This window comes from Streptopelia decaocto (assembly GCF_964273445.1).
Source record: "Streptopelia decaocto genome assembly, chromosome: 5".
In the NCBI taxonomy this organism is placed as follows: Eukaryota; Metazoa; Chordata; class Aves; order Columbiformes; family Columbidae; genus Streptopelia; species Streptopelia decaocto.
This window is the reverse complement of record NC_138659.1, coordinates 4,872,319-4,896,645: the sequence shown is the minus strand read 5'-3', so window position 1 is coordinate 4,896,645 and position 24,327 is coordinate 4,872,319. Positions and strand designations below refer to the sequence as shown.

Sequence of the window (24,327 nt, the reverse complement as noted above, 5' to 3'; positions counted from 1 at the left end):
CTCCTTCTTCATTTTAAATTAGAGTTTCTGTTCCAAGCCTGATATTGGTTTTTCTTCATTAGAAAAAACATCTTTAAACATCTGAGAGTCTTTCTTAGCAGTGTAATTGAATTTTTATGTGTTTATTTCCTTTTTCATGAATTCGTGGCCGACTATGAAAATTTCCATTTTTAGTCTGAACATCCCATGAAATCTGTTATCATTCTGTGTGATTTAGACAAAGCTCTGCCTGCAACCCAGCAGCAGGTGAAATATCGAAGCACTGACAGAAGGGAAAGACATAGCAAATACCACTTTTCCCTTGTACATCAGCATAGGCTGTAATTCACACCCAGTGTCCATAGAGAGCATGAGTTGCTGTCCGTACCAGTATTTGGGCTGCAGAGTGTGGCCCAGTTCCCTCGCCTCATTGGGATGCACTGACTCGGGGTGACAGGCACAGGGAGGCTGTCTCAGCCCCGACACCGTGTCAGCATCCCAGGGCTCAGGGCTCACCCAAAGCTGAGCTTTTGGCAGAGGTGCTTGCAGTGGGGGGTCTGCAGATGGGTGCCCCAGCAGCACCTAACCAGATAACACATCTCTCTGGTTTCTTTCTACCACCACATCCAAATCAAACCCAGTATCTTCTCCTCCCTTCCCTTCCACCCTGCTGAGTCCTACAACCGGTAAGGTGACAGCGTAAGGCGGTGTCACGCTGGGCGAAGTAATAGTGATGTACCTTGTTTGTCCCCAGCTGCTGGAGGCCATAAGCCAAGGGAGTCAGAGCAGGCGCCAGAGACGCCAGGCAGACAGACTCAAGCCCTACATTGCTGCTCAAGTGGATGTGCTGCCTGAGACCTTCACCTTGGGTGACGAGAAGAACTACAAAGGTTTCTACAACAAGCCCCTGTCTCAAGACTTGAGCTATCGCTGCTTCGTGCTGGCTTCTCTGGAGGATGGAGACACGGTAAGGATGTTCTGCTGGGGGGAACATGGTCTGTCCTGGCAGAGCTGAGAGTGGGCTCAGTGCAGGCAGGGTGAACAATTACTGCGAGCTGGGATGATGAAGTTTTCCCTGAAGAGAGGAAAGTGAGGCTGTGTAACTGGTGTCAACAAGCTGAGGCATCTGTGGGAGCTGACTTGATATATGTTGTTTTTGGAGGGAAATGGCACATATGTTTGACCTAACGGGTGGGAGTGGAAGGCAGTGTCAACACACGCGTTCTACACAAGCTCAGTTGTGGCTTGCAGGGCTGTGCCCAGAGCAGAGTGACACATGGTTGGGTTGGAAAGGTCCTCACTTTGCTTCAGTTCAAGTAAGTAACTGTGAAAAACACCCCCTTGAACTCCTACACTGCACAGTAGCTGCTGAGGCTCTGCGGTGAGCAGGATGCTCCCCCTGCAAACCTGCTTTCTCATGCTCCTCTGGCCAGAATCTCACCTCCAGGTGATGTCTGGAGAAGGAAACAAACCCACCTCCCATCGCACTGGGTTGTCAGCAGGGCAAAGCTGCACACATGCCTGCTGTGCAGGGATTCCTGCTCCTTTGCCTCTCCTTGCTGGAGGCAAATGGGCCATGACATTGTCGGCAGCGTGTCACTGTGCACACGGGGCCTGGGCATGTGAGGGGATGGGAGCGGCTGATGCAATAAGCCGGGAGCAGCATGGTGAGACCTGTGCATCAGTGTCCAGCTGTAAACACAGAGGGCAAGAGTGGTGGTGGTGACAGTAGCTTCAGCCTGTGTGTAAGTAATGGAAATAATAGAGATGCACAGAATCCTTTGGTCGGCTTCCAAACCACGGCTTCCTTCCTCAGCCTTGTTTGCTTGTAATGGCTCATTAAGGCTGGTCAAGTTCTTCATTACTCATCCAGCTCACGTGTTCTTGTGGCAAGATGTGCACGCTGGTGAGAGAAGGAGAGTCACAGATAAGCAGCAGGGTAAGGCAGAAGCCTCGGGATATGCTATCGTGGCAATCCCTGTCAATAAAAGATGACCTTAACTAGTTATCCCAGATCATCATCACCTCCTCCCTAGCACAGATCTGCCACAGCCCTCCAGTCAGCCACCAGCCAGCAGTTATTACACCCTGCTCCTAGAGACCACCCTTCTGCATCCCCTGCTGCATCGCACCCATTTTCGTTTGAAGCATGAGGCACCCTGTCCAGGGCTGTGCACTATTTCCCCCGCTCAGCTCCTCTTTAATTATTTGCTGTGTCTCTGGTGTCAGCAGGCGAGTGTAACATCATCGCCATTCCTCAAAGGCAAAGGGCAGTGTGCTTGAAACACCATCCCTGAGAGCAGGAGCACCTGCACCTTGCAATCTGCCTTTGGAAATGCCACTGAGATAACAGTCTTTCTGATCTCTTCTGCTGCTGTTTTGGAAGGAGCCATTTCTGAAGTGCCTGCAAAAATATGAATCTTTGCCCCTTGCACAAAGCTTTGGAGATGGACACGTGTTACCTCGCTGCACAAATCAGCAAGCTCCCTCCCCAACACCTGAGGCAGCTTGACCTTTCTTGGTAGTCACAGGCAAAGCCTTTGTGCCTTCCTCACAGTGTAACTCCTTCCCATCCAAAAGGGAGCCCCAGGACTTCTGCCCCATCCTCACACCACCGATACAGCACCTTCTTTTCTCCGCCATGCTCAGACAAAGCTGTTGCTGACTCCCTGTCCTCTTGTTTGAACTGTTCAGGAGGGTGTAGGAATAGGCCCATGGCTTGCACTCATCCTGTGCAGACTTTCTCTAGGAACAGAGCTGAACTGGGAGCCAGCAGCTGTTTCAGGGTCATTGAATGAGGGTCTTGTAGGGCTGTAAGGTTTCACGGACAAAGCAGCAACCACCCACCATGCTCTTCCTACATCCAGTGGCATTTGTGACCACTGATAAATCTGAGGAGACCGGGCAGGATGCTGCACTTGTGCGTGCTGCCAGAAGGATGTCACAGATAAGAGCATTTTCTGTACTCCACGCATGTTTGAAACCAGGCTGGCTGGGATCAAGGGCACCTGTGAGAGGCGATCAAGATATAGATTTGTGTGACACCAGCACACTTGATTTTTCCCTTTCTTCCCCTCACATGCACGCAGACATGAAGTGCATGTTTAAACTTCAGCCTTAAAACAGACAATGTATAGATGTGCAGGCACCTCCTCCGTGACTGAAACTTTCTATAGCAGGAGCAGAGCATTTCTGGCTCCCTATTGCAGGGCAGCAGGTGCGGCTCAAAAGCCACAGGCACTGAAGTGATACAGCTCTGGCCCTTTCTAACAAGGGGGAAGGTTTTCTTTTTGCAGCATTTAACCCTTCTGACCCTGTGAAGGGACATCACAGCTCCATAAGCCTTAGCAACAGCAGCAGAACAAGCCAGGTGCAGTGTCATTTTTCTGCAGAAAAGGGTTTGGTCTCTGCTAATCCTGCCTTGCTGGTGGGGCCAGAAAGCTGTCCCTCTGGGTTGTAAATCACTGGACTGCAGAAGTCGCTGGAAAGGAACCTGTGAGTATGAGCCCCTTTCCAGGGTCTGTTTATATCAGGGCTGAGACATCAGATAGAAAATGTTCCAGCCATTTCATTTCTTTAAGAAAACTACCTAACCCAGCAGGGGTTTTCCTAATATAGCCATGTCCTGGAGAGATGTGTTGGTATCAGCACAGCAGGTATTATAAGCCACTTAGGAATCATCAGCCAGCCCCACTGTGCAATTGGTTGGGATTCAAAAGCTTGTGATTTGGCTTGAGAGAATCCAGGGCTGGCAAGTGGCTCTTAGCTGGGCTGCTCCAGTTTGGCACCTCGAGGACGGGTCTGTTAGCCAGAACGTTGCTGGCACTGGGCATGTTTCACACCAGGAAGAGACTGTTTCCACGACATGACCTCCACTGATGCTGAGAGAGGGAGGATCCTATGGTGTGCTGCAAGGGTTTGAGAAACGTGACCGTTCCCTGCTAGCCAAAAGCAAGGGGAAACCTCTGCATTTCAGGGATATAACTTTCTTTAGCATAATGGATGCTTCCTTTTCTCTCCTTCTCCTGATGGTGCTGTTCAGAAGAGATATGCAGCCAGCCCCTACTCGGATGAGATCGTGATGGAAGTGGCTTCAGCAAAGCAGCAGGATGAACCGGAGATGCTGTGGGTGATGGGACCCGTCCTGGCTGTGATATTAATCATCATCATTGTCATCGCTATACTCCTCTTCAAAAGGTGAGATCTAGACCAGGTCATAGCAGTTATGGCATGAGCAGTACAGGTGATGGCACTTTCAAGGCCCTCCTGGTAGCATTCAGATATGGGGTTTTCTGAAGACAGTCCTTGGTGGTCACAGGGAGGAGGAAAGTTTCTACCTGGAACGGCAGAAGCCTGCTTTATAAAGAGAGCAGAAGGGCTGGATGGATATTCAGAAGACAATTAATTATCAGCCCCAGGACACATTGCTGCTGTGAATTCTGGACATGTGGGAGCAGTGGGACAGAGGAGAGCAGCTGTGTCTCTAAAGCCAGTCTGGCCGCTCTCTGGTCTCACAGCTTGGATTTGCAGCCTTAGGGACATCTGTATTACTGGTTTTCTTTGGAAATTGCCAGCTTGATCCCTGGCAGGTGCCCCCACTGCTGTGAATTTTGACTGGGGAGCCTGGTCTTGGTGGTGAGAACATGGATGTAACAGGCTGAAATCAGAGTAGGAGCTCTCATCTTGAGGCTGCTCGCTCCTGGTACCAGATCAGGACCATCCACGCTCTCTGCGCCCTGCTGAAGCAACCACCTGCTTTTGCATAGCAGAGCAGTCCTGCTAGAGCCGTAACTGTGGTGTGAGATGATTGTTAGTCCTCCCGAGGAGCCACAGGTTGCATTTGCATGTGTTCGGGTAGCCTGTTCAATTACAGTAGGTCATTCTCTATCAGCTCAGCTCCAAGGTTCTGCTCCTCCTGGACTCTCTATTTACATATGTATCTGTAGCCTGGGGAAGGGAGCTGGCTTTGTTTTCTGATTAAATGGAGCTCTGCTGTGCATGTGCAGTCAGTGCCTTTCTGTGTCAGTGATCTTCTCCTTTCTTTTGTTTCTGCTCTTCCCTGGATCTAGTAAACAAGAAAGGTAGGAATCCATTTTATCTTCTTGTTTTGCTAAAACTCCAAGTCTATTTCACTTTTAAAAAATGAAGCCTGAAGCTAGTAAGGGGTATCTTTGTTTTTAGGAGCATAGGGCATGCCAGCTCTGGGAATTTACAAAGACTTTGTTTCCTCAGAGATATCAGCCTCCCAGCAATTGTCAGCCTCTCACAGCGCTTAGGGAGGCAATTCTAACATAAAGACTTCCCAGATTGTTTTTGCAATTAAATTAAAAATTAAAAAAAAAAAAACAAAAACAAAAACAAAATGAAAACAAAAAAAAAAACAACCACCAGCAGTTGTTGGTGTTTCTTTGTTTTCTCAGTCACTTCAGACTGAGAGCTGTTACATCAAGAACGCAGGTGCATTCTTGCAGTCTCTAATGATGAAGCTTTGAGGGAATACCAGGCAGTTGTAAGAAACAAAGTGTTTGCTGGTCTTTGAGGAGAGAAAATGCCCCCCTGGGGTTTTCTATACCTGTGCCCCATGGACATTGTGCCCAGCTTGGCTTTATCCCAGAGCCTGGAGCACCAGGAACCAGCACCACTGTGCTCAGACCTGACCTTCACAGCCCTGCTGTGTCCCAGCCCACGCAGCCCCTTCCACCACCACCCGTGTGCTCAGGGTGACGCTGTGTTATCCCTCGTGTTTTTGTTGTCCAGCTTCTCTATGGAGGCATTTTCTCCCAAAGGTGTCTTGTGCAGCATATTCACAGTGTCAGATCTACAATGGGAATGAATAGAAGCTGAGTAGCAGTGGATAGCTTGGGATCTGGAGGTTTGTTAAGCAGTTGCCCTGACTAAGCTAATGAGAGAGACAAACATTAATTATGTGGTGTGCCCATTCCCCAGAAAAACTGGACCACTTTGCTCAAGGGCTCAGCGGCTGGCACACAGTAACACATGGCACATCCTGCTGTGCTCCTGGTAGGAGAAACAGTGCTTTATTTGTTTGCCATGTATTTTCCTTTCTTTCTGTCGATGCTCTCAGTCCTTCAGCTCTTTTGTCTCAGTCCAGGCAGCTAGGAGGCTTGAGATGACTCAGAGCAGTGTAAAACTCACAAGCTGGTGCTCCCCATTGAACAACTCCAGTGATGGATGCAGCCACAGGCTGCAGATGGAGCTTGCCCACAGCCTGAGCCACAGAGGGAATATAGGTTTCACTCGTGATTTATACACCAAATTTTCCCTAATTGCTTCTCAGTAGTGCCAGCCCAGCATGCACAGCTCCCCATGGAAGTGATAGAGCCCTGTGCCTGTGCAGAGCATTTCACGTGACTCAGGGTCACCACCATCCAGAGATGCAGCTGCCTGCGTGCAGAACCTGGCAGCCCTTCATGGTGCTTCGAAATGCCTCACACGGGGGGAAAAATCAAAGGCCGACGGTTGAGATTTGCCGGATGGCAAACGTGAGAGCATTCGTGCAGAGTAGCAGCAGTGCAGCTCCCTCCTTCCAGAAAACGTCAGGTCAGCAGCGGGGTTCACCAGCAGGCAAAACCCATTTTGGGGCTGTAGCCAAAAGACAAAGTCTCTGCGTATCGCTGCACACTCAGCACGCTGGCAAAGCGTCAGGGTCAGCACAGACTCAGAAGGGAGTATTGCTGTCCTGCTCCATACCCCTCTCCACTATGTGGGTATATTCACTATATTTGTAATATAGAGCAAGAAGTGGGACGTAGGGCATCACTAGAAACCCTTATTGTGGTATTAGGTTTTCCTTAATATTCACTTGTCCACTTTTGGATTGGATCTGTCCCTGCTTTGCCTGTGAATCCAGCAACAGCCTGAGGTGGTGGCATTGCTCTAGGCATAAATATAGCATGAAGAGACAACAGTGTATTTTATTGTTCCATTAATACACGCCTTGGGTGCCTTCAACCATTCAAGACGTGTATTAATGGCCCAATAAAACATACCCTGAAGAGCCTTTACACTATTATATTACAGCATTCTATATTTAAATATTTCTAATACTTGGAAAAAAATTATTATATCCTTCCACTTCAGGAAATAGTTCCTAGAAAGAGTAAGAGGAAACAATGTCTTGCATCTATCTGCTTTTTGTCTAATAAATATTATGCAGAATGTCACATTTCAAAGTGCCTCACTAATCAAACCTCTGCCATCGCTTAAATATGATCCTTCTTGTTTCATAGATGGGAGACTGGAGGCACAGAGGAGGATGTGATTTGCCCAGAGTCCCAAAGAGCCTGAGACGGAGCTCGGTGTCTGAGATGTAGGGACTCAGACTCTTTCCCAGGGTGGTTCATGCCCTTCTCTGCCAGAGCTCACCTGCTTGTCTCTGTTCTCTCTACCCACAGGAAAAGGGCCCACTCCCCCTCTTCCAAGGATGAGCACTCCATCGGCCTGAAGGACTCGCTCTTGGCCCACTCCTCTGACCCAGTTGAGATGAGACGGCTCAACTACCAGACTCCAGGTAAGGAGCAGCAAGCCCCCTTGCATCCCACCTCCTCTGGTCCCCATCACCAGGTCGCCATGCCAGAGGAGGAGCTGCAGTCCTCTCCCCCAGCAGCTCTGCACCTTCCAAATCACAGTGGTCCCCATCACCAGGTCCCCATGCCAGAGGAGGAGCTGCAGTCCTCTCCCCCAGCAGCTCTGCACCTTCCAAATCACAGTGGTCCCCATCACCAGGTCCCCATGCCAGAGGAGGAGCTGCAGTCCTCTCCCCCAGCAGCTCTGTACCTTCCAAATCACAGTGGCACAGAGGGGGCCTAGACTGAGGTTGTCCAGGTGTCTGCACTCTGGTCTACAAATCCTTCTCCCTGGCCCTGTCACTGCAGACACACAAGGCTGGAGAACCTGGACAAGGGACAGTGGTGTGTGTCAGGCATTATGTGAAGCTCACTGGGGTTGTCCTGGGCCAGGAGGAGCCTCCAACACCGAGCTGGGAGAGCTCACAAGTGCCTGCACCTGCATTGCTCCCGGGTGCCGTGCTGGCTTGGTTGAGGCTGGGATTCAGCGCTGAGCACCAGTGGTGCAGTGCTGGCCACGGGGACTGCATCTGGGGGGATCAGGAGGTACAGAGAGCCCTTGTACTGCCAAGGGCAGCCCTGCTGACTCTCCTGCTCTGCTCAGCTAAGGCTGAAGAACTACCTGCAGCCTCCATTGCTCCCAGCCAGTGCTGTGGCCCAGTGAAGGGCACCGCTTGTCACAGTGGCCTCCGCGCAGAGGATGATAGTTCAGTAAAAGCTGTTGCTTTCTGCATGCAGCTGTTCGCTGCAGAGCATCTCGTCGTGCCTGCACTGGCCTCTGGTGCCTCAGGCTGCAGCTGGTTTGCCAGCCCGCAGAGGCAACTGTACTTCCCTGTGCAGAAAGGTCTCGTGCTGCTGCTTTGTGTCTGTACATCTCTGATGGCACCAAAAGCACAGTGTCTGTTGTAGCAATCAGAGACAGGCTCACCCTGACTCGTTCAGAGCCTTTCAGACAGTCCAAGTCCTAGATAAAGTGGGGAGCGCTTGGGCTTTGTGATGGAGGAAGCAGTTCAGCGATAAATGAGACTCATACTGCTCTCTTCTAACTTGCTCCTCCTGGTCTGTAACCTACTTTCCTTTTCCTCCTGCTGCTCATTCATCTGAGAGCTTTCATCTAACAGGAGAGTTTTGAAGGGACCGTTTCCTGATGTGAACCTGCTGTGTCTGGGAGGGAGGGTAAGAGGAGCCGTTCCTGTTGCCACTTACAGCACTCTGGCTCAGACCTGGGTTGGGCTTCACCACCACATCCCTCTCCATACCAGAGCAACAGATCTGTGGTTCCTGCATCTCCCAGACAGGACCGATGGCAGATCTTAGAGGTAGGATGCAGTGACAGCCAGGCAGTTGCCAGTAGACCTGGCACATTAATTTGCCACGACAGGCCAGTGGGGTATTGCAGCGTGGGAGGGAAGTGCTGTGGGGAGCAGGGGAGGCACCTGTGCTACACAACATCTCAGTAGGCAGATCTCTGGGAGCAGCACTAGGCGAGGGGGTCACACACAGTTGGCAACTGCATGCAGCTTCTTGAGGAGGAGCAAGGTGTTGAACTGGGCTGCTCCAGGACACCGGTGCACAGGAACAGGCCTCTATGACGTGTCTTCACTGCCCAGGGACACAAGAGCCATCTTTGCTGGATGCTTGTGGTTTATGTTGTATGGAGGAGTGTGACAGGTCAGGCTTGCATCTGCTCCCTTTTCCAACAGGAGACTGGGGTGTTTGCAACAAGGGAATCCCTTGCTAGAGCTGTAGGGTCAAGAGCTGCCATCAGAGGGATCTGGGAAATTTTCATTTCCTGCTGTGCCTAAGGATAAGCCAAAGACGCTGGCTTATTGAGAAAGTTTGCAGAGCTCTCTGGAGAGGTAAAAATAACCCGAAGTGCCCAGTTCACTGGAGACAGCAGCAGTGCCCTGGGATGCTGCTAACCGTCACTCCCCACCAAGTGACAGCACTGTGTCCACCTCTCCTCCCTTCCGTATCACTTGTGAGGCTCTGTGTGGTGGAAGCGGGTGTCGTGCAGCTAGAAGTGACTGTTCCAGCTCCTGACGAGCTTGTCCTCATTAATGAGGACGCATGAAAACCAACGAGCCCAGTGGGCCCACACTGTTGCCCCTGTCACCCTCCCGAGGTCGAGGCGGTGCTGCGTGAATGCGTTGACAAGAGGCGCTGGCTGCCGGCCCTGCACGCTTCGGTAGCTGGTCTACCTGCTGGAGTGTGCTGAGCAGGGAGAACTTGTTTAATGCATAATTAATTGGGCTACTGTTATTAAATATTAAGCTTTCTCATTTTTGTGGTTTTTACTTCAGACAAGGGTTATTTCCCCCACTGTTGGCCTCTCTGTACTATCATACCGCTGTGGCAAGTCGCTGAGAGGATACGAGACCATGCAGTGCCACAATACACTGTGAAATGAGACTGACTTGCGCTGCTGATGAGCTGTGAGCGAGCTGGAGCTCAGGGACACTGAGCAGAGGTTGCTGGGGCTGAGTGCGGTCCTCCTGGCCACCGAGCAGCACAAATGTCCCTGGTACCTGCCATCCACCCGCCCTTGCTGTCTCCCCTTGGGCACGGGGCCATGGACAGCTGTGTGCAGTGAGAAGTGTCAGATGAAGACCTGTGCGCTCTTTCGCCTGCGAGGACCTCCAGCTCCATGTGTTTGCCAGCATGAGGGGATGGTGCTGGCCAGAGCCAACAGCCCCATGTGTCATGGCCAGCTGTGGAGCAGCCCCCGCGGCCAAGCAGCCGGTCCTGTGCAGGAGGGAGCCTCCCAGTGCTGTGGCAGATGGTGCTTTCCTTTGCATCTCCATCTCTTTCCATTTCTGAACCTCTGCAATGATGACTAAAGGCTAATGGGATTTCTGTTCTTGCCCCGTTTCTTTTCTTTGCAGGTGCCAGTGTCCCCAGTTGCCCGAATATCTCAAGTTAGTTTTAACTCCTGTATTTATCTTTTGACACCTTTTGCTTTTTCTTTCCCTTTCTCTCTCGTCTCTGTAATTTTTGTTTCAATGTCATGAAGGTCACCCTCACTCACAGCAGACTGTAGAATGGCAGTGATTTCACTTTCTGACACGATGTGTCTGTCACACCGAGGCCGAGCTCGGTTACCGTTTGCAGAGCATGACAGCAGCTCACCGCAGCACCGTGCAGAAGAGAAGCCCCCAGGACGCTCCTGTGGCAGCTCTTCGTTTGCCCCTGGGCCTCCTGCCACCCTCGCAGCAGCATGCCAGGCTCTGCCATGGTGCAGGTCTGCTGCTGGCCCTGCGTGGGGACAGGTAACCTTGGCCATTCTGGAGGGGGTGACCAGCAAAAAACCGCTAATGGACAAATGGAAGAGTGCTCTGCAGCGCAGTGCTTGAACACTCTCCTAGCTCAGGCAGACTGGCTTCCCTAGGCTGAGTCACCTGTGCCATGGAGTCAGGCAGAATGGATTCCAAGGATGCTGATCTTCTCCAAACTGCCATGCAATTGGTACCAGAGTTCCAGGCACAGAGCAGAAGGACTGCTCTTGCAGGTTAGGTCGATTAGTACCAGGACTACGGGTAATTACACCTCTTTATCTCTTCTTTGTCTGGTGAGTTTCAGGTTCACTCTCAAACAGCCACAAAACTGTGTCCTCCCTGCTGCTTGATAGACAAAGCGTCTGTGTGTGCATGCAGGAACAAGAGCACTACGTAGGATAGATGCTTCCCCCAGAGGCAGGGCCAAGGGCTTTGCAGTCTGCATTGTGAGGCCTTTGAGCCCTCATGGAGAGCTCTGAGCCATCATGGAGAGCTTCCTGTCCTCTGGACAGAGTCCTTGGAAGACCATGTAGAAGTCCTGTGTACAAATCTCCTCTGTCTTGCCCTGCACTGTCTGCGGCCGCTGTTCCAGGTTCACCATAATGGGGTACCAACCACCTCTTTCTCCCCTTCTGCTCTTGCAGCTCCTTTGATGCTGCAACACTCCCTTGACCAGCAAAACTGAAGTTTGGAGAGATGCCCTTGTATTTCTCAGCAGAGATCAGAGTCTGTAGCTCTGCTGTGGTCCACGGTTCTGCCATGCTTCCCTCATGACCACACTGGGATAACCACATACTGTGGTTACATTACAGCCTCTTTATTCTTCCAACGTCACATTTCTGCCTCAGTGCTACGATGTTCTGCTCATTCAGTTGCTGATAGGTAACAGCCCTGCACAGCAAAGGCTGCTTCTGAGCTATAGGAACACCAATAAGCAACTTGTACAGAAATCAGAGCATCATCTTTATGAGCCTGCTCAGCTACCTCACTGATCCTGATGGATCAGTGACAAACAGAGGACAAAGAGAGTGGCAAACAGAGGACCATTTGCAGGAGGACTTCAGCACAAGACCGAGAGTGATCTTTCCTTCTCCATCTCAGGCCCTCCACGGATAGCTCTGCGCTGCCGAGTGATAGAAGGACGAGTGCGTGTTGAATCCGGTCTTGCCTGTATGCAGCGATGTCAGATGCTTTTGGCAGAGGTGTGAGGAGCCCTGCTGTGCAGCGGCTGCAGTGTAACACTTCCACGTTATCACCTAGTGACTTGTCACCGCTGTGTAGAATGCACGTACTCAGCCTGGGGACTCCTCCATCACCTCAGCCACCCATCACTGCCATCTGTGGCACCGTTCAGGCTCCTGAGCGACTGAGAAGCTCCTGGCCATGCTCCAGCCTGTCTCCCTGGGTGTGAATCAACAGCTTCAGCCTATTAATAATCATTATTACCCACGTGGGGTTTCTGGGAAACCCACAGAGCAGCCGATGGAGTCACGAGCCTTGGGATTTGGATGAGCCAGGCTTTGGATGTTTCACAGCCATGTTCCTGCCAATTACCATCTCAGCTTCAGAGAAGAAGGTTGCAGTGGTTGAGCCCTGAATCCCAGGGCCCCAGTAGGGTTCCTCCCAGTCCCGTGTGCGCACCCCCACAGTACCTGTCCCCTGTGTGGGACCTTTGAGTTCCCCTCCTGGTTTCTCCCCTGGGCAGGGCTTGGTCTGTGCCCAGGATGATCTTCTCCATGGGGCCATACTGTGCATCCCTGCTTTAGACAGGGCAAGACTCCTGCCATGCCTTCAGCTGCATCCCAGCTTGCAGCAGCCTCCCAGAAGCAGCTGCAAGGCTGCAGCTTGTGCAAGCCAGCCCAGTGGAGCTGAGTTTGAGGCCCTGGAGCTGGCTCTATCTCTGGAGCACCGCTGAAAAGCACTGAGTTACGCAGCCGCGGGCAGAGCTGCTCCTCAGCTCTCAGAAAGTTGCGTAATCTCAAACCAGGGGAGCAGCCATCCTTCTGTGGGGTTTTCCATCTTTCTTCAGCTCCCCAGCAGCTGGGGCTGCATCTGCCTACCCAAAAAGGTGCACACAGACACTGCAGAGGCTTCCCCTGAAGCCCAGATCTAGGCGAGTTTCTTTTTGGCTAATGCCATTGTTAGGGGTAAGCAACAGGATCAGCCTCAGCCCTTGGCATTGAGAGCACCAGAGAATCTGTGTGTTCAACTTCAGCCCGTGCGGGAGCCCGGGCAGCACACTGACATCACGTCCCCAGCCGGTTCCTGCTGGGGACCTGCCCGAGCCCCTGCCCGCTGCGTGGCCTGCTCTGTGTGCCCGGTGGCTGTACTGTCCGAGCATGCTCACCCGGTCATGCACATTCTGCACATCACTTTTCTTTATGTTTCACCGAACCGTGTGCTCTGAGAGTGCGTGCAGCATGCCGTGTGATCTCGCCGACTTCCCATCCATCCCGCCCAGTGCTTCACATCGTCACATGTGTCCGCCTTGCACCCACCTCTCAGGTTTGCTCTGCACATGCTGTTGTTGACCCCTTCTCAGTGGCACAGAGCTCTAACCGCTCTCCTCTCCCTCCTTGTCTCACTCGCAGGCATGCGCGACCACCCCCCCATCCCTGTGACGGACCTCGCCGACAACATCGACAGGCTGAAAGCCAACGACGGGCTGAAGTTCTCCCAGGAGTACGAGGTGAGCGTGAGAGCGTGCCGGGCGGCAGGGGCAGAGCGGTGCTGGCCAGGACCCCCGTGGAGAGGGCTGGAAGGCTGAGCTGTGCCTCCCCCGCACCAGCATCGGCTGCACGGGCCCCGAGCCAGGGCTGGGAGCCTGCCAGCTCTCCCTGCCAGCCCCAGAGCGGTGGGAACTCGCCTTGGGCAGTTGAAGCATGGCTTGTGCGGGGAGAAGGCCTGGCAGCTGAACACGCAGCAGCCCGCCATGGTTACAGTCTCAGGAGTGAATGGGAGCTCGTGTGTACCCGCCTGGGCTGCCGCCTTTTACTTGGTTCTGCTCTGCGAGGGCTGCCCTCTCTGCAGGTTGGCAGAGGTATTTCAGTCCGCAGCATCCCGTGCCCCTTCACTTCTGTCTGCATTCAAAGCTTTGCTTTTTGCCCCTTCCACCGCTGCTGACAAACACGCCTTTGCTTTTCATTCCTGCTTTCCCGACCCGTTCTCTCTCTGGATGCCGCTGGACTGTGCCGGCATTGGCCTGTGCCATTTAGCATCTCTGCCACCCGAAACTGAGCGAATGTCCCACTGCCCTGGAGCAGCCCCAGCTCCCCTGCCTGCTTGGAGCTCTCTGCCTGTGCCCTGCAGTCCTGAGCTGCAAACTCCCCAGCGCTGCTGAATCACACACACTCCTCCATACCTCTGGTGGAGCCCCCAGACAGGTCGTGTCCGCACCCACCACCAATGCTGCCTTTGCACACAGACACAGGGGCAGGCGCTGGGTGTTTGGTGAACCCCCATCCTGCACTGCACCTCTCCCAGCTCTACCTCCTCCGTTGCCCTCCTCCCCTGAGGACAGCTTGCCAAGAGGATGCACGTAAGGAGGGAAAGGGGCTGCCTCGTCTTTATCACCATTCTCTGGGCTTGATGATTAGGTTGAAAACTTATAAAGTGAGAGAAAGTTCCTCCACAGCTGTGAGAGCAGCAGCAGCACGATATATGTTTTCCTGTGCTTACACGCAGGACCCTCTTGAGCTGCAGGGGACTTGTAAATAAACCCCCCACTAGTATTAAAGAGGGAATAAATTTGAGAAGTGTCCTTTGCATGTGTTATCACTTCTGTTTGAATTGTTATCTGCCTGTGCCTGTGGCCTCCCCTTCCTGCAGCATACCTACACTGATTTATGAGATGAGATCAGAACATTTGCCCATGAGGTAGGATTATATATGCCAGGAAAGGGGAAGCAGATCTCTGCGCTGAGAAAGTAAGGGATAAATTCCAGCTAGTTCAAAGGGTATGCTGTGTGTATCTGAGGAAGACGCAGAGCTTGGGTTTGCTTCAGGATGCCAGGTCAAGAGCTCTGCCATCCCTTTGCTTACTGCTGTCTAGGCCAGAGAGAAGCTGAGCTTTTACCAGCTACAGCATTACATCGCAACTTGAGAGATGTTTCAGAGAAACAATGTGCTTCCTTTGCAGTTACCTGGGTGTTCGTGTACGCCCTGCCAGAGGTGCCAAGGTGTGCAGTCATATCTGCCTGTCTTGGGCTTTTTGTTGCAAGTCCAGCTGAAATGTTAAGCGGGGCTGTGCCTGTGCTGCGTGGCGGGGATGCAGCAGGATCCAGCGTCTCTGTGCTCCCATCCTCGCATTAGCCCTGCGTTGGTTGGAGCCCGCACTGTAATACTGAGCTGTGGGAACTGTTTTGGAAAAAATGAGCATTAAGTAAATTCTCTTAGCTGTTTTCATGAGCCTCCCTCTTCTCATTTCTCTTTCTTTAGAATATCATGGCTGGTTGAGAGCACCAATCAGTTGTACTTTTCATGTTGAAGCAGCTATTAAGTAGCTGATTGTTGCATGTAATTTTTTTTTCCCCTGGATTCTGCTGCGTTTGAGTCTTCATCAGCTAGAAATTACTAAACATGACAGCCTCATACAGCGTTTGATACTAGGATAGACCCTAAAGCAGAAGTGGTTGGCCCTTGTTGGCATGTGGGGATCAGTACGGTCATTTCCCATTTGAGATGCCAGTGAGAAAAATCCCGGGCTGAGTTTGCAGCGGACGGCAGCTGCCTGTGCAGGATTGGTGCCGCCATGGGACTGCTCTCGTCCTGGTCCCTGTGTGCGCAGATTTGGCACAGCGACAGCTCCCTTTGGGGCCTGCGGTGGGAGGGCTGGAGGGCAGGACGGGCACAGCGTGTGCTGCTGAGTAAGGGAATCTGCAGCGTGGATGTGGAAATAGTGGAGGTGGGAGGGGAGCGGGGTGTGCAGCCCCTGCGGGAGCTTGTGCTTCCCAGCACGGGGAGAGGCGGAGAACCACGGCTCACTAAATTCTGTGCAATTGCAGTCATTAAGTGATTATACAGTCCCAGCACTCACCGTGGGACTGAGTGAGCCCCAGACCTACACAGAGCTGAGTGACAGGTGACCCAGCACTTCCGAAAATGGAGGCCCTGACCCTGTTTCCCTATGGCATGATAGTGCTGCCGGACTGGGCTGAGCAGGGGGAGCTGAGCGGCGAAGGCATCACCGATGAACCCCCAAGGCCCGTTCACTGTTTAGTTGTGCTTTGGAGTAGTTGCATTTTAAGCATTTTTGCAGAGCAGCTTAGCAGCCTAACATCTCCAAAGGGTGCAGGGCTGTTTATAGATGGCTCGGGTTCCAGGACCGGCGGCACCCCAGGCAAAGAGCAAATATTTAACAGCACTTTTAACCAGTGAGGCCAGCTGCCCAGAGCCGTCAGTCTGGCGCTCGCCTTGGTTGTGCAAGCAATAGCAGGGTAGCCTAAACACAGGTGACACCAAACAAGACCTGTCAGCACCTCCCCACACACCTGGAAAGGGAGCAGGGAGGGTGGCAGAGGTTCCTCGGAGCCGGCTGGCCTCCGTTCCCACAGGTCAGAGAACAAATAACATTGCTCACACCGGTTTGCCAGCCCACGTGGCCTGCGCAACAAAGCGGCATGGAGAGAGCTGAGCGTTGGCTGCAGCGACAACGGGCTCCCGAGCTGTGGTTCGCCTGCACCCCGACGGACAGCAAGTGATCCCAGCTGGACCCGCTGGTCCCCTTGGTGCAACAGGAGAGGCTGAGCCGTGGGCGCTGGGAGCTGAGCCGGCTCTGCCATGGGGCACAGCGCAGCACCGCGCTCCCCCGGGCACGCAGCAGAGCTGGGGGGAGCAGAGTGCAAGGGTCTGGCAGCAGCTCCTGGCCTGGCCGCACCAGGAGAGTATTTCATTTTTAGTGTACAGTGAGAGCTACAGTGAATTTACAGTGTGGGATTAATGGAATTAAATTAGTTGAAGGGATGCTGAGCCTCTTAATTATTTATCTGCGGGCTACGGCAGGCGCTGCAGCTGTGTTGGAGCTCCTCCTGTGGGCCAGCTGCCCATGCTGCAGCCTGTGGACGTGGGGCAGGATCCTGCTTTTGGATGAGGGGTGCGCACACTGGTCCAAACAGGTGTGCACACATGCACCACAGCTCACACGTTCACTGTGGGATCCAGCAAGCTGAGCGTTGCTGTCCCCTTTGTTGCTATGAACAAAAGCGGGACAGACTCGCTACAACCAGAGCTGGTTCCTGCTCTCTCGTGGCTACTGCCATTTCTGGGGTAGATCCTGCACCCCATTCCCAGGGGAAAACTTTTCCCTTACATCCAAACTGCCACTTGTGGTGATTGCCCCTCGCGCCCAGTCCCTTTGGGATGTCTCTCCAGTGGATGGCCCCCAACAGCAGCTCAGGTTAGAGATGCTGTGAGCCAGGCAGGTTAGTCCTTGATCATCTTTAGGTTGTGCATGAGATTTGACTGTGCTTCTGCTTCCCAATGCGATGGGGAGGCTGCAGCCCCTTACCCATGGTTTTGTATGGAGAGAAACGTTGCTGGCCTGCCCAAACCCCATGTTTGCTTGCATTTCCCTTAAAGCCACCAAGGACCTTGCATCTCCCATGCCTGCAGCCCTGGCAAGGCAGCTTAGAAGTGCTTGGGGTCCCTGGGGCTGGTGAGCCCAAGAGGTGCTGGAGTCGGGGTCCAGGTGGCACCCAGGGAGCCGCACGTTGTGGGTTTAATGGGCAAGTCGGGAAGCTGCCTGGCAGGCACGCAGCACTCACGTTCCGGTAATAAGAATAATAAGGCTGAAGCGCTGCCAGTGATTGATTCAGGAGCGCATTACGTCCTCATTTGAGACACGGTGCAGATTGACAGTGGTCAATGCCTGTGCTAATGCAGCTGATTTCACAGGAGGCTGGGAAGAGCCCACAGCCCGAATACCTTCCCCTCTCCTTGCCCTTGTGCAGCCATCTGGGCTGCTGAGCACCGGACCATGGCCAGCAGCTCCTGTGCTGCTGCAGCTGGGGACAGCTGAGCTGCCCCAGGTCTGCCTGCCCGGGCTGCAGCCACAGAGGCAGCTGCAGGGACCCTGCGTGCAGGGGGATTTTGGAGCTGCACTGAGGAAGGGGAGCAGGAAGCCCAAGGCGAACCATATCTGAGAGACAAACTGGCACTCAGGGTTGTTTTCAAGGCATTTGTGAAGTGCTCTCAAGTCTGTCGAGGAAAGAGCCTTTCTCCAGTTGCATTTCAATGGTCTGGCCCTGTCTTTATGCTGATGGCAGTAGCAGCAGGGATCCCTGAACTGCTCTGGAGAGATTGCTCCTGCACTTCCGTGCTGGGAAGGAGGAGTTTTACTAATTGGGCTTTTTCTTAATTTGTACTTGCTGTCTTAGAACATCTCCCCGGTCACTTTAAAGCAAAGCAAACTAAAAGTCATGGTGCTTTTAAGTTTGTTCCTGGCTCATTTCCTTCCAGTTTCTCAGCCCTTCTGCTTTCTAGGAAGAATGAGTTGAAAGTGTTTCTCTGATCAGGTTTGGGGATGAAGCAGTGATTCCCATGAGCCCCAGAAAGAAGCAAGAGTAGACCCTCAGTGCCCAGGCAGTTGTGGAGCAAGGTGGGAGGACAAGGCCATGCTGCCATAGTCAGGGGCTTCAGAGCATCGTATGGAGATGGGACAAGACTTGCCAACCACCACTTCATGTAAGGGCTTCAACTGCTCTCCAAGCAGCCCATCATCCTCCCATTTATTTACTCATTTGTTTGCCTTAAAGGGGGGAACAGGTGTACATTAATTCATCACCAGAGTTTAAATTAAATCATTTTACTTCTAAATGAGTCGCTAATTTGCAGGAGTATTTAATTAGAGCCTCTTTGCACTCAGGTGCTGTATTACTTCTGACTTTCTCACCTGTTTGCCCTCTTAAGAGGCTGATGATGATTAGACCATTTCTGCACATCCTCGTTGCACATCAAAGCAATTAACCCTAACGGCAACGCCTTGATGCTGCTCCTGGGCTCTGGGGGCTCTTGGCAGCCCTGTCTCCCCCAGGGAAATAACCCTTTCCACTGCTGTGGCAGGACGTGGACTTGCTGTGCCAAGCACACTGCACCCCACAGCTCGGGCAGCCCCGCAGCGTTTTGGCAGTGATTTGCAGTGTAGATTGGGCGCGAATGAGCTGCTGCTGGGGGAGGACTCGCTGCAGCACCCACCTGTGCCCAGCGCTGAGCGAGTGCTCGCAGAGTACACGCGGGGCTGGTGCTTGCTTGCGTTGCACCTCAGCAGCAAGAAAATGCTCACTCGTACTTTCAGGGCCAGTCTCAGCTCCACCACCAGCTAGACAGCTCTCTGCATGGGCTGTCTGTGCAGATTAAGGCCACCTTTTTGAAAAAGTGTTATTTATGTCTCTAATAGGGCTTGGTGGATTTTCCTCCTTAGTTTGTCTATTTGTGGTTCTCTTTCAGCGTGCTCAAGATTGACTAGGCTGGTATCAAAACCCCTCTCACTCATCTCTACTTCAAACAGAGAAGTCCTTACACATTTTGTTCCTTCTACTTTTTCATGCCTTTGATCATTTCTACTGTCCTTCTCCTGTTCAGCCCCACTATTAGGCGGGCAGCAGTCATCCCTGCCACACAGCTGAGGGAGAAGAGCCTCCAAAGAGCTGATTCAGGGAGCAGCCTATCCTGAAAACAAAATAAAGGTGCCTGGATGAAATTAAGTGCCCCAGAGAGCTGTGGGCTATGCTGGGACGTCTCTGTGCCTGGGGCTGGGGCAGCCGAGCCCGTGGGTTTCCAACCAGAAGCTGTGCTTGCGGTCTCCACTCCCACCATCCCTGCTGCAGCGCCTCTGAGCGCTGCCGCTGCCTGCTTATTACACTGATAATAGAAAATTACAGGTTTTCTGTAGGAAATGTCTATTTACATCCTACATTTCCCAAACTACCTATTAGCATTGCTGTGATGTCATATCCTCCCGCACGTTTTCGTCAGCGCTGGGCTCTCCTGCCTGCGGGGAGGGCCCCAGCGTGGGCCACACCTGGGGACGGGCGGTGGGCACCTGGCACAGCGCTGGCCCCTGCCCCGCATGTGCCACAAAGCCCTCGGGGCTGTTACGGCGACACAGGCAGCACCTGTGCTCCATACCTGAGCCGGGCCCCTGCACCCACTGCTGGCTGCTTGGGAAGTGCCTGCTCAGCAGCGCAGGAAATGAGGGGACAGCGATGGATGTCACCTTGTGCACAGACGGTGGTTGATGGGGCTGAGCAGAGGGATTGTGAGGGCTGTCCAGGTCAGCCCAGTCAGGGAGCGGTGCTTCCCAGCTCAGCCTTTTGCTCACACTGATCCAAAGCTGACAGACTGGCGGGCGTTTTACTGCCCGAGCCACCTTCCGACACGGCTCTCTGCCAGGCGGTGCAAGCAGATGCCTACAGAGAGAAAAATGCGCGGTGCTTCCCCTGGCCAGTTTGCTCAATATTTTTGCCTGTGGGCCAGCGAAGCTTCAGGGACACTGAGCTGGAGCGTGGTTTTAAGAAGGCTGAGACTGTATTGGTCATTTTGGTGGAGGTGGGGGTTGTTCATGGGATGACTGATTCCTGCTGCAGCTGCCTGCCCCGGGCTTGCCCAGGGCTGCATGTGCAGAGCAAGTCCCTGCATGAGGCAGATGTCTTATCTGGGTGCCTCACATATCTCTCAGTCAAAGATGCCATCCTGTCTCCGAGGCACGCTTTGGGGATGGTCTTTTTTCACCTTGTTTTGTGCACTGACAAAGGTGACAGGAAAGGCTTCGGGAAGGGGCTGCCTGGCCATGGAGGAGCCATGCACCAGGGGCACCAGCACATGGCTCGTGGGAGAAGCGTTGGGAGGCGGGTGGGATCGGGATGTGTGTTCTTCAGGCAGTTGCATAGTGTGCAGGCCTTTGGCCAAGATTTATAACCACGTCTTTTCTCCAGGTTTATAGTTCCTTGTCACTCTATTAACTCAAACGAGAGATGTTTACATTGCATAAGTAGCTGGAGCAGTGAATAGTAACCTATCAATTTTCATGACTATTCCCTGGCAAAAGCTCATCAGCTGTCTTGCAGGACACTAATACTCAAAGCTCCTGGGGCACAAGACACCCAGGGCTTGCTGTATTCCAGCAGACTGCAGTTCAACAGCTAATAAAACCACTAGGTCAAGAACTGCTCAGTCAGGTCTCTGTGGAATCCTGGCATAAGACCAAATTTCTGCTGATGGGTAGCTCCTGAGGAAAGGATGAACACTCCGTGAGAATGGAGGTGAAGGCTCGTCTGCAGCAGGCTGCCCTATTGTGAGGGGCTGCTTTGCCTGCAGGTCACGGGGCAGGTCCCACTGGGTTTTGGTGTGGCTTGACAGTGCTGCTGGGGACACCCAGAGAAGCTGCGTCTGTCCTGGGGAGAGGTGTGCACAGAAATCCAGATTTCCTGACTGAAATGCGTGTGTGCTGCAGCGTCCTGCTGTGCTGTAACCCCTCCTGACTCCCTCCCTCTCTTTCTCTCCACAGTCCATTGATCCAGGGCAGCAGTTCACCTGGGAGAACTCCAACCTGGAAGTGAATAAACCCAAAAACCGCTATGCAAACGTGATCGCCTACGACCACTCACGTGTCATCCTGACCTCCATCGATGGTAAGAGCGACTCCAGAGTGGGCACCCCAGTAAATGGCTGAACGTGGCTGAACAGGGGACCATCTCTTTCCCTGTTCTCATCAGGCATGGGCAAACACCTGAAACATCTGGCATCAGCATGAGCAAATGTGTGTTGTGGCTGGCAAAAAGAGAGGAAGGGCTCTGCAGATCTGCCCCTGCTTTCCCAGTATCCTCAGAACAGTGTGTACCATGTAGTTGCTTCTTCCTACTGCTGATGCCAGCAGAGATGTCTGTACCAGCAGCCTCCCTTCTCAGGGCTGGCCCCGCTGTGCAACTTCAGCTGCCTTCCTTGTCCATGGTGGGACATGGCACCGTTAGCCCTATCACCTGTCCCAAAACAACTGTAGAGCCGGTATCTTCCTCTGGGAGCTATCGGTGTTTGCTCCCAAGTGCATGCCCAGAGCTGCACATGATGAGGGGTGCCCCTTCTCCTGGGACATCAGGCTCCACACGTCCCTGTGCTCCATGGGAGATGCATCAAACCCTGGTGTTCATAGCACTGACCCCCATGGCTCCATGAACCAGCCCCTCATCTCTGGAGTTTGGGCAAATACATGCTTTTAGTGCCTGCTTTGCAGTCCCCTTGCACACAGAGGAGCTGTAGCCCAGGCACCAAAGCCCAGGCTCACCCATTCCCACTGCTTTACAGATCAGCACCCAGCTCTGCACACCAGAACTGAGCCCACTCGTGCGGGCCAAGGAGGATGTCACTACTTCAATGCACCCCTGCTTGGGGAAGAGACTGGGATCTGGCTTTTTGTACAGGTGGCCCTGCAGTCACTAGGTCCTTTTTCTTGGGATGGAAGGGTCTTTTTAATGCTAATGTATTGCTCATCCTCTGGGGGAGGAGGAGGAGGGGGACCCAAGCCAGTCCCTCACAGTAAGCCCTGGTAGCAGCAGCAGCTTTGAGAGAGCCTGGCTTGCCTGATCATGGGCAAACCCTGTGGGGCAGCTGTGGGGTGAGCACATGAGGGAATCCCTGTTTTCCAGCCTGACTCAGTTGCTGTAAGCAGTGTCTGTGTCTTCCTGGGAACCGTTCCCAAAGCGCCCCGCCAGGTCCCTGCCACCCATGCCAAGGCAGCCAGGCGCTGCACTCCCGCTGCTGCTGCTCCCCCGGAGCTGCCGATGCTTTGTGTCTGCTGGGGCTGTAGAAAATTCCCCAGGACAGAAGGGAGGAGGGAGACCCCAGCTTTATTTCCTTCCTCTAATGAAATGCGGATGTGCTCTCCTTGGGAGATGAGGAGATTCCTGCTGCGTTCCCTCCCTGCAGCCTGGGCAGCCCATGCTGAGCAGGGCTTGGGAACACAGCTCCAGGCCTCAGCTTTGCTGCATTTATTTAAGTAACTGTGTGTTTGCATTTTAAAGGCCTTTACAAGAAAGTCCTTTACTTAAAGTGGTGGAGGCAGAGTGAGAGCTGGAGCTCCCAGCAGGCAGCAGAGAGGGTGCTACACTGAGGAGGGTTTTGGTGGTGGTGGGAGGAAGGTCTCTGGCTCCTCTGGGGTACTTGTCCCTGCAGGAGGAGTGGGAGGACACCCCTGCCTGACACCCATAGCTGACAGAGACAAACTAATGAAGTGGCCTCATTTTTAAAAGGTGCTGTAGGACCGTAACAAATAGCTGGTGAATTTAAGACAATTATTTCAATTAGTTGCTTGGGGCCAAATGAGCTCCTTAACATTCCTGACTGTGAATTTCCCTTTGTGTGGGGGTGGCAGCTGTCTCTCTGCTTTGGTGCTGCCTGCTTGTTGCATTCGTGAGGCAGTTACAAAGGGTTCTTCTTGGTTCAGGCACCCCATTCCTGTTCTTTGCAGGACCCCTGGGAGAGATTCTGGCATCACCCTGTAAAGGTGACTTGTCAAGAGCCTTGTGAATGTGCCGGCCTCTTCCACTGCCTGCGAGGCCCTGCACAGTGACGGGCACAGGGTCACGGGCTGCCCCTGGAGTAACGCTTCTCTCTCTTTCTCTGCAGGGGTCCCAGGCAGTGATTACATCAATGCCAATTACATTGATGGGTATCGGAAGCAGAACGCCTACATCGCCACGCAGGGACCTCTGCCAGAAACCCTCAGTGACTTCTGGAGGATGGTGTGGGAACAGAGAACGGCAACTATAGTCATGATGACCAGGCTGGAGGAGAAGTCCAGGGTACAGTGTGTGCTGCTTCTTTTTTGGATCTGGTGGTGAGCACAGGAGAGAGGGATGGGAACACGTCACAGCATAAGGGCATCCAGGGAGAGACAGGTCCAGTGCGGTGTCTCACTGCTGCAGGCACCCCAGCAAACAAATGCCTTGTGAGTGTATCCCTTTGGGGCAGATGGGTGGCAAAACCTCCTGTCACTGTGCTGCTCATTAGCCTCTGCCTTGCCTGCGTGTCTGCATGCATACCCATCCTTTCGCTGCCCACATCACTCCTGCGGAAGGGAGAAAGGAAAGCTCTGAGGTGGGGAGAGCTGACAGTCCCCGGAAGCCTTGGGGCTGTGTCCCAGAAGCTGAGAAGCTGCAATGGGTGGGTGGTATCGGCAGCATCCTGCAGCCTGACGAGGCCTTGGCGTCTCTGGCGATGCAGAGGAATGGCTGACGGGGTCTCATCACAATAACAAGACTAATTTGTGCCTTGTCCAATGACAACATGTATAAACGATCAGCTCCTACTGCCAAGATTAGATATTTTGATGTAATAAAGGCAAAGCTGCCTGCAAACTGTGGGGAAGGCATGAGGTGGAGAGGAAGGAGCAGGAGCCCTTGCAGCGGTTGATGCTTGTGGTGTCTTGTGGCAGAGGTTCTTACTCAGCCCCTTAAGCAGGAGTTCATAAGCTGTGACCAGAGCGCTCCCGTGCCCAG

General features: G+C 53.1%; 1 protein-coding gene across 3 annotated transcripts in view; it reads left to right on the top strand.

Moving 5' to 3' along the window:
- The window catches only part of PTPRF (protein tyrosine phosphatase receptor type F), a 252,726-nt gene that overhangs the window by 212,425 nt on the left and 15,974 nt on the right, over positions 1 to 24,327 (top strand). For 2 of the 3 annotated variants that reach the window (XM_082052916.1, XM_082052915.1), the window contains 6 exons: positions 734 to 946; positions 4,022 to 4,176; positions 7,395 to 7,510; positions 13,432 to 13,529; positions 21,342 to 21,465; positions 23,456 to 23,631. In XM_082052916.1, the coding sequence (XP_081909042.1) occupies positions 734 to 946; positions 4,022 to 4,176; positions 7,395 to 7,510; positions 13,432 to 13,529; positions 21,342 to 21,465; positions 23,456 to 23,631 (882 nt within the window). Of the gene's footprint in view, positions 1 to 733; positions 947 to 4,021; positions 4,177 to 7,394; positions 7,511 to 10,450; positions 10,484 to 13,431; positions 13,530 to 21,341; positions 21,466 to 23,455; positions 23,632 to 24,327 lie in introns of all 3 variants that reach the window. The other variant, XM_082052917.1, reaches the window with a different exon arrangement.